This window comes from Heliconius melpomene, chromosome 5, assembly GCF_056956725.1.
Source record: "Heliconius melpomene rosina isolate 202511_hmr_F chromosome 5, ASM5695672v1, whole genome shotgun sequence".
NCBI classification, from domain to species: domain Eukaryota; kingdom Metazoa; phylum Arthropoda; class Insecta; order Lepidoptera; family Nymphalidae; genus Heliconius; species Heliconius melpomene.
The window spans coordinates 1,276,071-1,288,544 of NC_140393.1; the positions used below are offsets into that span (position 1 = coordinate 1,276,071).

Below are 12,474 nucleotides of genomic sequence, written 5' to 3' on the forward strand. Positions count from 1 at the left end.
GCCGCATTCTCTTGTTACCAAATAATTCATTCCTCGAGTCGTAGTCATTTCCTGTAATAATATAGAGAAAATTACACAATTATAAAATAAAGGACGCCTTCAACACATCCTACTAACCTTTATCCTCACTTTCAATACAGAAAACGTCGCTTTCTACGATTCAGCACGTGATAACATTTACTGTTGGCCGGAATCGAATGACATGTATCGACCTATTGCAGGAATTAGGACACCTGTACTAGAAACATTTAATTAACTATTATTACCTACAACTTTAAGTTACCTTTAAAAGGTGCTTTCTACTACGAAGCAGCATTAATCTAACCGCTAATCTTTTTTCAACGTAAAATTCTTCATTTCTTATAATATTAATGAATTAACAAAAAGTTTCGTATTCCAAAAAAAGTATAGCATTACAGTAAAACCGAATTGCCGACTGACATCACAGTAAAGTATTACTAGTAAGGAAATTTGAAAATAAAAAATTACAATAATAAATATTAATTTATTTCATGTAACTAACATACTCGCTGCGTATGAGTGTTGCTATATAACATAATATAAAACTGATATGTGTGTATATTTAGTAATGCAGAAAAATAAAATAATAAAAACATCGTTTTTTTTCCTAATTTTTTAATTAAGTTTTTAAGCTCTTGTGTTGACACATGAAAAAAATTATTAAAAAGTAGTGTATGTGTATGTTTTAATATTTTCATTTTAATATATATATATATATTAAAATGAAAATATTATTATTCATATTATTATTCATTTTAATATATATATATATATTTTAATGTGCCGTCCTTTACTTTCCAAGAGAAGGCAGCTGAAGCCGCATAAAATCGAGCTTTTATGTAGTTCTAAACAACATCTCTTTAAACAATTTATTTCATTATGTGTAAAGGAACATTTACAACATTGTATTGTTCTCATAATAGTTAAGACTTACAGTCTACGAAATAAAAATACAAAAAAATAAAATAAAGGGACGATAAAACTGGCAACACTTTAAAATATGTTTAAAATAGTAATAGATTCATAACTTTAATATGTATTAAAATAGGTTTAACCAAGACGTTTTATGGTTTTATATATTTTGTAGCAGTCTATGCGAAAGTAATTACTCTCCCTCTCTTTCTGCGCTCATGTTAAGTATTACAATATGGCATGGCAAATAAATGTATGTAAATTTATTACTTTAAATGGGTAGGTTTGGTTTGTCAAATATTACTATTCATTTTGTTTTTCTTCTGTAAAATCACTTTTACAGTCCCACAGACGTAAAACGCGTCATATTAATTGAACCAATATGGCGTTGGCGAGGTATATAATAAATAGTATTTTAATTGATGTTACAACATGTTAAATAAAACTATTGTGAACTAATTGATCACAAACTAATATATCATCATTGAAGTACATTATTTAATGTAACATTTTAAAAATTATTCTTTACTATGTTCTACTAAAAAACGTTCTTAACATTAACCTTTAAGTAATCAAATAACATAACATATATAGAGATATGTATTTTATCAAAGGTATAAAAATTTTAACGTAAAAAGCGGAACTCAAACCCGCGCCACTTTGAAGCCGTCCCAGTGCTGTGACCACTAAGTTATACATTCTCAACAATCTACATCGAACTACTTATACCCATGTTACACCGTAATGTGGATAGCTCTTGGACGGCTCCCATAAGTTAGAGAGAGAGAGCTCCATTGATTTTTTTAATATTTTTATCCTTAGTGCAAAATATCCGTTAAAAATAGTAGATACATCAGTTCAAAAACAGTTTTATTTAACATATTTTATAACAATTTATGAAGGCATCATCCCCCGGCTTCGTTTCCACTGCGCCCCTTGTCTTCTGTTGTGGTTGGCTCGAGCTGATTTAGTCTTTTCTTTCTTATCTCTATTTAAAAGTACTTCCTTTTCTTGCCCATGGCCTTTAGGTTTACCTATTACGTCTGTATTTCTGTAAAGAATATGTTTTATTTTTAAAATTTCATTCTTGATAATTTTTTGTTTTATGAATGATAAATTATTAAAACAGTCAATGAAAATATATAATTTTTTCAATTATTCAAAACAATAGTAGAGTACGGGGTATGATGTCTAATAGGTCAAGACCGCATGTATAAAAACAAATTAGCAGAAATTTGGGCGTAACTTTTTAATGATAGGTTTACTCAACGGATAATTGCCGGTACCATGATAGATCTATTAGCGGTCTTACCCCCAACGATAATTTACCCCATATTATATAACAAATAAACATACCTGGGCGGCGGCGGGCGGTATCCTCCTCGTCCTCGTTTCGCCTGGAAGTTAGCTTCTCTTCGAGCTCTCATCTCTTCGGGGTTCACGCAGAAGTCCATTTTACTTCTACTGTTCGTAGGTTTCTCTTCTTCTACCTCGTCTGATTCTTCTGACTCCTCCTGAAGATTATAATTGAACAAACGTTAATAATGTATTATGGTGTGTGTTGATTAAATAATTAAATTCTTGTACATTTGAGGACACTACTGGATGACTCCACTCATTATAGTATTGAAAAGAGTCATCCAGAAAGACACTAACAGCACAATTCTTTTATATACTACACTTTCCCATTAGGAGGATAGTAAACATTATAGTCAATATAATAGTAATTTAAAATATTAACACTTTTTTCGTTATTACCTTTTCTCTGATTTTCACCTCTTTACCTATACCTTCATGGGTACTTTAGATGCTCCATAAAAAGATCCTATAAGGATTCCGTATTTTTCTTTTGCAATACGGAGCTGTAAACGTAACAAAATACCGACGAACCTGTACGTCTCGCCTGGTCTGCAGGGCGCGCGGCGTGACGAAGGGGCGCCGCTCGTCGAGGTCGGCGGCGTGCGTGACGCCGTCCGAGTCGTACGTGTCGTCGTACTCGTCGGAGTACATGTTCTCTTCATCGCATACTAGACTGGAGGGGAGAGAAAATGTAATAAATCTTATAGTGAAGTGAGTTGTTTGTACGAATAGACTACGTACTGACATAAACGTCAGACAGCAATGTATGCACAGTTTACAGTGGTACTGTTTTTAAGGTTCCGCACCTTTTAAGGAAAAAAGGAACCCTTATAATAATATCACTTTATTGTCCGTCCGTCTGCCTTTCAAGAGCCTTTATCGCAGGAACGCTTGGAGATATCGGGTTGAAATTCAAACCATATACTCAAATCTACGCCCCATAATTTCCTGAAAATATGTATGAATATTTCTAGTTTTACTTAATAGAATATATAAAGGGAATCAAAATTAATAGGTACTTCTGGTTGACCTTGAATTATAATATTTGGCAGCTAGCATCTACAGGTAGTACTAGTATATGTATGGAACCCTCTGTGGGCGATCCCGGCCTGCGCTTGTCCGGTTTTTAGTGCCTAATTAATGTCAAAATAAATAATACTCACTTGTATTTACTATATATATCCACACGTTTCTTAACTTCAGTTTTGTCATCCAACATGTCCTTAATATCTTTATATTTCTCTCTTTTCTTCCCCACATGTATTTTAGAAAGGTCCACGTCATCCCGAGTCATTATATCGAACTCATCGCCATCGAAGACATTCAATCTTTGTATACCAGTTTCTAAATATTTGTTGTCTACTGGATCCTCTGGGATTATTGGTAAACTTGTGTCTAGACCTACAAATTATATATAAGTCTGATTTATTGTTGTGGGTTCAATTCTAATTTGGGATGTGTTAATAGAATATTGAGCATTGCCATTAACATGTCTCCATTGGGAAAATAGAGAAGCAAATGTTTTCTACTCCTTAAAGAACAAAAATGTTTTTTTAGCACTTAAGATAAGCTTTCTCACACAAGATTTTTTGATTTTACACATATAACAGTATAAAGTAAAAAAATAACTCACAATAATTAAGTTTTTGTAAAGACAAAATTTTGATCCTTATGTTATTTACAATTTTCTAAAAACTAAAATTACACAAACTCTGAATTACCTCTCAAATTATCAGCGAGATTATCTTCCAAAATTGCATTAATCACTCTCTCAGCATTTAAGTCATAGTGTTGCAAACACTTTAATATGTACCCATCACCTAAATGTGGTAAAATATCCTTTACTTCACTTATTAAAGACTGTTCCCTGACATTATTTGGTATTTCCGTCTCTTTGGAAGGTCCTGGTATGTTTTCTGTAGTTTCTAAATGGCCATTAATTAAGTTATCTGTGACATTTGTGTTTGACAACTCTTCAGGTATCGGGTCGTCTATGTTAGAATATATCGCTTGTAATATGAAATCAGTTTTTACTGTATCACTGTTTGTGAGTTAAAGATTTAATTGTTTTACGCATTTACTCGTTAGTAGAGATGTTATCAGCAAGATATATAAATAGAACGTAGCAAATATATATAAATACATACTAACATTATAAATCTAAAATATTTGGTTGAAAGCGGTCCTCTCAGTTCAAATTGAAAAAAAATATTTTTTGGATAATTCATTTCTCGAGGAAGATAAGTTACAGTTAATGTATTTTTTTCACGCTTCACGCTGTATCTCGCAATATAGCAGCCTAGACGTTTTTTACGTTTAGCCGAATTTTCGAGGCATTGCGTGTCGAGTGGCGGAATCGATCCCACAACCGAACTATCTAATTGTTTTCATGTAACTTACTGCAGAGCTACTTAATTTCCTTTTGACCAGGCGGGCGAAACCGCAGGTAAGGGCTAGTTAAAATATAAAGGATACATGTCAGGATATGCCTGTTTCAACATCTCCAGGTCATCGTGTACGGGGTAGCACGCGTGGTAGTCTTTGATAAGAAGTCTTTCTGATAGCACGTCCATCATTAACGAGAGATACGCTTCAACATTTGTTATAACACTGCCTCTGCATAAAAAAATATTATTTAAGAAAAAAAAAAAGGTTTTCAGTTTAGCAGAATGGGACAGAAGAAATCTAGTGTTAAGAGACTCGGTAACTTCTTTCTGACACATTTTTGACATTTTGCGTGTTAAGTTGCGGAACACAACGCCGTGATTTGTTTACCAAGGCATAAAATGAAAATAATTCAAATGTAATCATTCGCAAAATAAAATAGCGCAGCGTGGAATGCGGAGAGCGGAGTGTCTTGGCTCTCTTTACCTACGGTGCCATATGATAGATACAGCATGAAATTGAATAAAATATATATTTTTAGATTAAATTCTGTAACATAATAATAACATAGATAAGGATCTATGTTGTTATCATAATGAATATTGTGATTTATATAATTAATACAAATATGTGTAATATGTGTAATATGTTTTATGTGTTTATTTATTTATTAAGTGCACTATTACAAAATAGGTAATTTTCAAAAGTAGTGAGACAATAATTGCCATTCTCAATAATGTTCTAGGGGTATTCCCCAAATAATATTTTTCAAATGTTATCTCTCCAAAGGGAATTCCCCTTTTAGCTTAATTCAAAGTCTCAATGTAACATATGTACATATGATACTTATGGGTCCGTAATTCCCCACTTGTAAAGCAATTTAAAAAATTGTTATTATAAAAATATTTTTGAAGTTAAAATAAATACCAATTAAAAATGTACTTTAGAGGTGTGGATAATACTAGGTGTCAAGCAAATAATGTGTTTATTCCTTCTCATCATAATAAATTTTAATTAAATCTTTTTATAATTAATTAAAATGTATCTAAATAACGCAAAATATTTTTAAACGAAAATTCTGCGAAAATTTCCACGGACTTCTTTCGCACGGTAATAATTAATTTGACAATATACTTAAGACTTTGTTGTTACAGAAACTATTTGTTACTAATCTACGACGTAAATTGTTAAGTATAGGAAGTATTCATGACCGTTTTTCATACATTTTTTAAGTTATTCTAAACTTAATTATTACAGAAGATCAAAAGCTACCATAAGCAATTTAAAATGAAACAGTATGCATATAAAACATATCACTTTAAATTGAGCCATTGGGTAGATTATTTAAATGAATATATAAACAATAACTAATATATTTATTTTCATGCATTAACCCGCAAATAGCAGTGTAGGCAGGGAGAACCTGGGAACCTAGTGTTAAGTCACTCCATTCCTATGAAGAAAGTTAAGTTCTGCACTTTCCTTTCGAATTCTGGAGGCATAGCGTGTTGAGTGACGGAACTCAACGCCACTCTTTGCCTCATTACCAGAGCAAAGAAATGTAAATATTAAATATTTCATTTCGTTGAATGGCAACCGAACCCATAACCCCTTTGCTTTTACAGTTGCATGCTTGTATCCCTACCACTGGCCTAATAACTATTTACATGAAGCAGTACTGGGCTGACTATTTAAATGAGAAAAAAAACTTACTCTCTATTGAATATAGCGTTCTTGTATACTGCCAAAATTTCCTTCACAATATCTATGAGCTCAATTCGGGCCAATTCTATATATCCTTCTAATTCCGTATAAGATATACTCGTTTCATCTCCCACTTCCATGAGTTTTTCATATAAATGTGGAATCCCATACTCATAGAGTTGGACTATACTGAAAAAGTGAGTTTGTTACTATTTTATAATCTTTGATGTTTTATTTCTTGTTAAAAAATTAATTATGTTGTTTACTTATTAAGATGTTTTGAATTTTATTATATTACCATTAAATTTATGTATAATTAATTTTATTTTATATTGTATTTATGTATAATGTTATAATGGAAAAAAAAGTAAACAATAGTCAAATCAGAGATAAGCATTTTGAAATTGAACACTTTTTTGTTATTAAATCTAATAAAATTAAATAGAAGTTTCCAGTATTACTTAATTAAAAGTAGTAAGACATCAATATATATTATATATGTATAATATTATGTATTAGTCTATTATATTACTTTATATATTGTACTATTTTATAAATATTTGTGTATTAAGTTTATGTATTAGGATAAAATATTATTTACGTATGTTTATTTATTTGCACCACCCACTATTTGTTTTAAATTTTATGTCTCCTAACCTCAAGGTTGTCTGGAAGAAATTGCTAATTAGCGATAAGACCGCCTTGTACTTCACACTTTGTTATTAGCTTATAAGTACTAGATGTAGTTTGTAACTTTGTTTTCTTCTGTTTGTGGTGTACAATAAAGTATAAATAAATAAATAAATAAATAAATAAAAGTTTATTATATTAGGCTGTTAATTCATTTTGCATATATGCTAATAATAATTTAAGACCTGAAAAGACTGAAAATTATTAGGTATATTGAGTACCAAAATATAAATAATTTTCAAAAATACTTACAATGAAGTTACAATTTGTTTATTAATCTAATATACAAATTTAATAATCTATTGAGTATTTAATAATAATAATCAAATGTCAATAGAAAACTTATTTCAATAAACATTAATAGAGCAATACAAAATCTCACCTTAAAACAAAATTCGTTTTTTTCATCAACTCTGCTCCTGCAGGATACACTTCTATATATATCCTTAATGTCATGGCAGTGTCCAACATATGTATAACTAAATCTTTTAAAATATCAAATGTCAATTTATCATGATTTTTATTCCCTGAAGGCCTCCTTATTTCACTAAAACCTTTAAATGTCTCTGGGAGGTTTGGAGGTTCTTCACTTTCATAATCTTTGTTAACTTGCAATATTATGTACTTGAAAGCCTAGAAAGACTGTTTATTATTAAAATTATTTTATCATTATATGTCACTATTTAGATTATTCATAAATGACTCAATGATTGGGGGTTCGATTTCATGTGGCTAAAAATTGTTTTCACTTCTCCATACTGATAGGAATTGACTTTAGGCACTCACCACAAATAACAGAATGAAATGGCTTTACAGTTCTCTCTGACTGCTAAGTGTTATTAATTAACCTACATTAAGAATTTATTTAATATAATTTATAACCTAAATTAAAAAAAAATCTAAATATACCTTGACATTAAATATACTAAAATATACATACCTCTTGTACAAATATTAAAGCCTGTACAGCATCATTTTGGTACTTGGGTTGTATGCTGAACACAGTTTCCATCAGTTTTGATATATGTCTTGGATTATCAGCACCATATGTTAAACACAAGTCCCATAATACCGGTATTGTAAATATGAAATTATCGTAAATTACATCTGCCAAGTACTCTTTAGACATCCATTGAGACTGAAATTAGAAGATCAATTAAATTGATGATGATGATGAAACATATTTTCACTGCATGGTAAAAAAAATATACCTCAAGTTACATATTATTTATTTTTAAACATTTGTGTAACTCACCTTACTTTCTTTATTAGTGACAAGTCTACTAAATACAACTAAAACATGTCTTCTAATATCTTCATATAATTTCTGTATATCTTTGCTATCATATAATTCAATATATGGGGGATTTGCTTCTTGTATAAAGGAAACTATTGCATCCATACATTGAGGATGATATAATACAGTACTCCAAAACCTAAAAATATCAATTAAGTTATAAATATATACACTAAGTAAATAAAAATATAATTCAAAGAATGGTTTTTTTTACCTATGATGCTCTAATTTAAGCAACCATTTCAGATTCCCTAAAAACAAATTCATTTTAGTTTTCCAGGCATCTACTGAACCAAGTAACAGGTCAGGGCCATATGGAGGCCTTTCATATTGTATAAAATCTTTCTTAACCACCCAATATGGATCCTTTAAAACAAATATCCTTCTTAAAAATTTAATAAAATCAATATTAGTAACAAAATAATATAAACTGAACTTTGGTTTTATATGAACAATTGTGCAACATGTTGTAAATCGTAAAATATATAAATCTATTTTCTTACATCAATAATACAAAATACAATAAAAATAGGATCATACCAAAGCCTTTATATGTTGTATTACACCAGTATTTGTTAAGGATATTGTCACATTTTCTACAGGAAAATTATTAGGATTCTGAAACATCATCAAAATCTTTACTTATGTGGCGAATATCAAGCATATTAAAAATAATAAGAATGGTTTAAAATATATAACGTACGGCAAAATCGATCTTTACGCTGTCTTTGTTCATTATTGTAAAATATTTAATTGTAGAAAGAAGAAATGATTAAATCACAATTTTATTAAAGCACTATTCGGGTATTCGGTGAAATATTAAAAAATATTTCGTTGCATGTCATCTGGCAGTGACATTTTTTGACATATAATGTCAAACTATGTTCTGTCATATTCATATGTGATGAAAAATTGAAAACTTTTACAGACATGTATAAGTATAAAATGTAAACACTAAACTAATCTATGTACTTTACCGTATGATTTATTTCGTAACGTAGATATTATTGGGAAGTACATAATTAACGCTATCGCCAGTTACGTTGCCAGTATACGTCTATGAATTAAAGATATACATATAAATGATGATATGTAAAAAATACGCAATAGTAGAGGATAAAAACTATGACGAAAATTTTATTTTTATAAAAGTAATATTTTTGTTAATTATAAAATATAATTTACAATTAATCCAGATCTTGCCATTATTACGTCACTGTCGACAAAAAATAAAATTATACATTTTTAAATACGTGCTTCATAGTCATAGTCGTAGTCTGAAAATTATATTTATATTTTACGTATGATTCAAAAATATATTTCCTTTAGATTTATTATTCTCTAAATGTAAAATATCTATTAAAAATGACATTCTGCAATTGTCACTGTCGGTTCTGTCTTATTTCTACCGTTATCTGAAGTTTCAAATTTAAACCATTGATTATTGAAGACAAAGTAAACAAAACTATTAAAGACAATTTTTAACGATTAAGTTTAATAACTTAAATTTATAACATGTAAATTTTGAAAACTAAACGAATACTGATAGTGTCTTAAATAACTTCATTATTTTTTAAAATTACTACTGACCTTTTATACGTAAATAGAATTCAAATAATTTCAATAACAAAGTGTTTTCCTGATTTTGGCACGTTCGGAAGGGCATAATCGAAGAACCATATCACACTTCCTATTTTTGGTAAAAGTGTGATGTATCACGGATAGAGTAATATTAATGTCCTCAAAAATGAAAAAAGCCGATGCCGATCCCAAAGTTAAAAAAACGCTGCTTAGAAATTATGAATCGAGAATACGGTCACAACATAAGGGGGTTCATGACGTTGATGCGGGTCCTTCGAAGACGAGTAAAAAAATATCAAGCAAACATTTTATACAGAAAGATAATCTTAATGAGCCTAAGTTATGCTCAAGTGAAGCTTTAGCATACTACCTATGTGATGTACGAAAAACTGTACCACCACCACCACTTTCTCCGGAAGATTTAAACATTGATAGAGCCCAAATTAGTGCTAAGGTATGATGATTTCTATAATTTCATGGTTCATGCTTTACCCTGAGTAAAGTATTAGATTTATTAAGAAATTCTTTTGATCATTTTCTGCCCATATTTGAGATATTTGAACATATTGAGTGTCAGAATGTCCATATTGAGTTCTCAGTTCTCATTGAGTTGCCACTTGAGAGGAATTGGTATAGAAATAATTTAAATATTAAAATTCCTTTGCATGCCATGCATGCCGGGCATTGAAAAAGAAACTTTTTCAATGCCCTTACAGCCTTAATATAAAAATTCTCAACATATTTTAGAAATTTTACATTTATGTTTTAGTTTCCATCCACTATTTAGATTTATATTTTAGTATCCATATAGTAAATAAGAAATTAACAATATGAATTTCTTATTTACCATTTATACATATTTAAAACAATATAATTTCAATCTATTTATTTTCAGATGACAAAAAAATTGAATTTTCATTTCAATGATAGAATATATAAAAACTTAGTAGAACTAAATGCAGATGTCTCAAATGCACAAAACAAGCATGACAAAAGAATGTCCAAAAGCAAAACACCTATTAAAAAAGACCTAGAACCAAACATAGAAGATTTTTGCCAAGACGAGAAAGGCCAAGATATATATCCTGACATTCCAATGTTAAAAAGAAATGTTAAGCTAATAAAAGGTGCGGAAGGCGGAAGACTGCACAGACTTGTTGCTTCTTTTGAAAATTTATGATGTATAATTTATTTTATGTTGTATATATATTTTTTTACTTTATAATAAAATAAGTAGTTAAGATTTCAGATATTTATTTATGTTACATTTTATATTATATTATATAGCTTCAGATAAATGCTTTCTTTATTTACAGATGTTTTAAAATACTTAATGTTTTTTTTTAATATATTTAATATTTAGAGATTTTATTTCTATATTGTGCTATCTTCAAATTATTATTTTACAGGCAATACTCACTTCTGTGATATTGTAATTTGAAAATAGGGGGAAACCCAACACTACAGTTATTTCACAATGTTTAAAGATGAATCATAATCGATTCCACTTTATTTAGCTTCATGCTTTATCCTTCACATAGCAGTGTAGGCAGAGAAAATCTAATATCAGGATACTCTGCAGAAATTCAAAGCATTGTATGTTATGTAGGCAGGTAGAATGTAACAACACTTCCAGTGAGAATCGAATCCATAACCATCATGACAGAAACTGAACTGTGTCACAATGACCTGCTCTGATTTTATTATTTTTATTATAATATCATCATCACATAATTTTGATTATGAATGGTGGCCAAGCAATTATTTATCCATTGTCTTATCAGAAAGGGCACGTCAGATACGTCTCGTAATCTCTCGTAATATCTATATATATAAAAGGACTTGTCCTCACTGACTGAGGTAAGACGCACGCACAGCCGTAACCGCTGTGCGTAGAAACGTGGAATTTGGACAGATGTTTACTTTCGTAATCTGGACATCCACTAAGAAGGGATTTTGGAAAATTTTAACCCTAAAGGGGCGAAATAGGAGTTGAAAGTTAGTATGGAAAAAAAATTAAATCGGCACCAATTTTTATTAAATTTGAAATTCAGACTATTAAAAATATTTAATTGAACACGTGTTTCATCGTTTTCTAGAATTCTTTCCATAAGGGTGCAAATAAGGGGTTAAAAGTTTGTATGGAAAAATTCTTAAATCGCCACCGATGTTTATAAAATTTGAAATTTAGACTCTTAAAAATATTTCATTGAACACATGCTTCATGGTTTATTAGAATTCACCCCGAAATACGCAAGCGAAGCTGCGCGCGTCCGCTAGTTATACATAAAAATCAAATTTTAATTAATGTTTGTCTTAGTGATCAAGCTAGGGCTAGTATTGCACATCTTTTTGGTAGTTATTATAATTTAATATTTCTTGTTATGGAATACAAGTAACACAGAATCCTGTAATATAGTATTAGATGTTTTTTAAATTAAATAAACATATTATAAAATGGCAACATTTAAAAGCGATAAGATGGTGAACTCTGCACGTTATTACTCTGTGCTATAAAATCTCCG

General features: G+C 29.9%; 2 protein-coding genes across 3 annotated transcripts; one reads left to right on the top strand and one right to left on the bottom strand.

Annotated features, from left to right (window-relative positions):
* Positions 1-490: 490 nt before the first annotated feature.
* On the bottom strand, positions 491-9,280 carry LOC146538804 (activating signal cointegrator 1 complex subunit 2). Of its 2 annotated transcripts, none has more exons than XM_085185582.1 (13): positions 9,072-9,280; positions 8,909-8,986; positions 8,583-8,734; positions 8,327-8,507; positions 8,012-8,209; positions 7,454-7,704; positions 6,391-6,570; positions 4,768-4,908; positions 4,014-4,333; positions 3,456-3,693; positions 2,824-2,965; positions 2,290-2,447; positions 491-1,984 (listed from the first exon to the last, which is right to left on the bottom strand). In XM_085185582.1, exons 1-13 carry the CDS (start codon positions 9,102-9,104, stop codon positions 1,828-1,830), a joined length of 2,229 nt encoding a protein of 742 aa, XP_085041708.1. In that variant the 5' UTR covers positions 9,105-9,280; the 3' UTR covers positions 491-1,827. The 2 variants fall into 2 exon arrangements, with proteins under 2 accessions (XP_085041708.1, XP_085041709.1); XM_085185583.1 differs by having other exon boundaries at positions 8,583-8,619; positions 9,072-9,195.
* A 482-nt stretch (positions 9,281-9,762) lies between these two features.
* On the top strand, positions 9,763-11,192 carry LOC146538805 (uncharacterized). The gene is made up of 2 exons (XM_085185573.1): positions 9,763-10,403; positions 10,845-11,192. Exons 1-2 carry the CDS (start codon positions 10,104-10,106, stop codon positions 11,127-11,129), a joined length of 585 nt encoding a protein of 194 aa, XP_085041699.1. The 5' UTR covers positions 9,763-10,103; the 3' UTR covers positions 11,130-11,192.
* The last annotated feature ends 1,282 nt before the right edge of the window (positions 11,193-12,474 follow it).

Bases quoted from the DNA above. Each gene is read 5' to 3' on its own strand.
- LOC146538804 (XM_085185582.1), bottom strand. From the start codon at position 9,104: ATGAACAAAGACAGCGTAAAGATCGATTTTGCC. The intron at 8,735-8,908 runs GTATGATCCTAT...TTTGTTTTAAAG, and splicing joins TACAACATATAAAGGCTTTG to GATCCATATTGGGTGGTTAA. The intron at 7,705-8,011 runs GTATGTATATTT...CAGTCTTTCTAG, and splicing joins CTTTAATATTTGTACAAGAG to GCTTTCAAGTACATAATATT.
- LOC146538805 (XM_085185573.1), top strand. From the start codon at position 10,104: ATGTCCTCAAAAATGAAAAAAGCCGATGCCGATCCCAAAGTTAAAAAA. The intron at 10,404-10,844 runs GTATGATGATTT...ATTTATTTTCAG, and splicing joins GAGCCCAAATTAGTGCTAAG to ATGACAAAAAAATTGAATTT.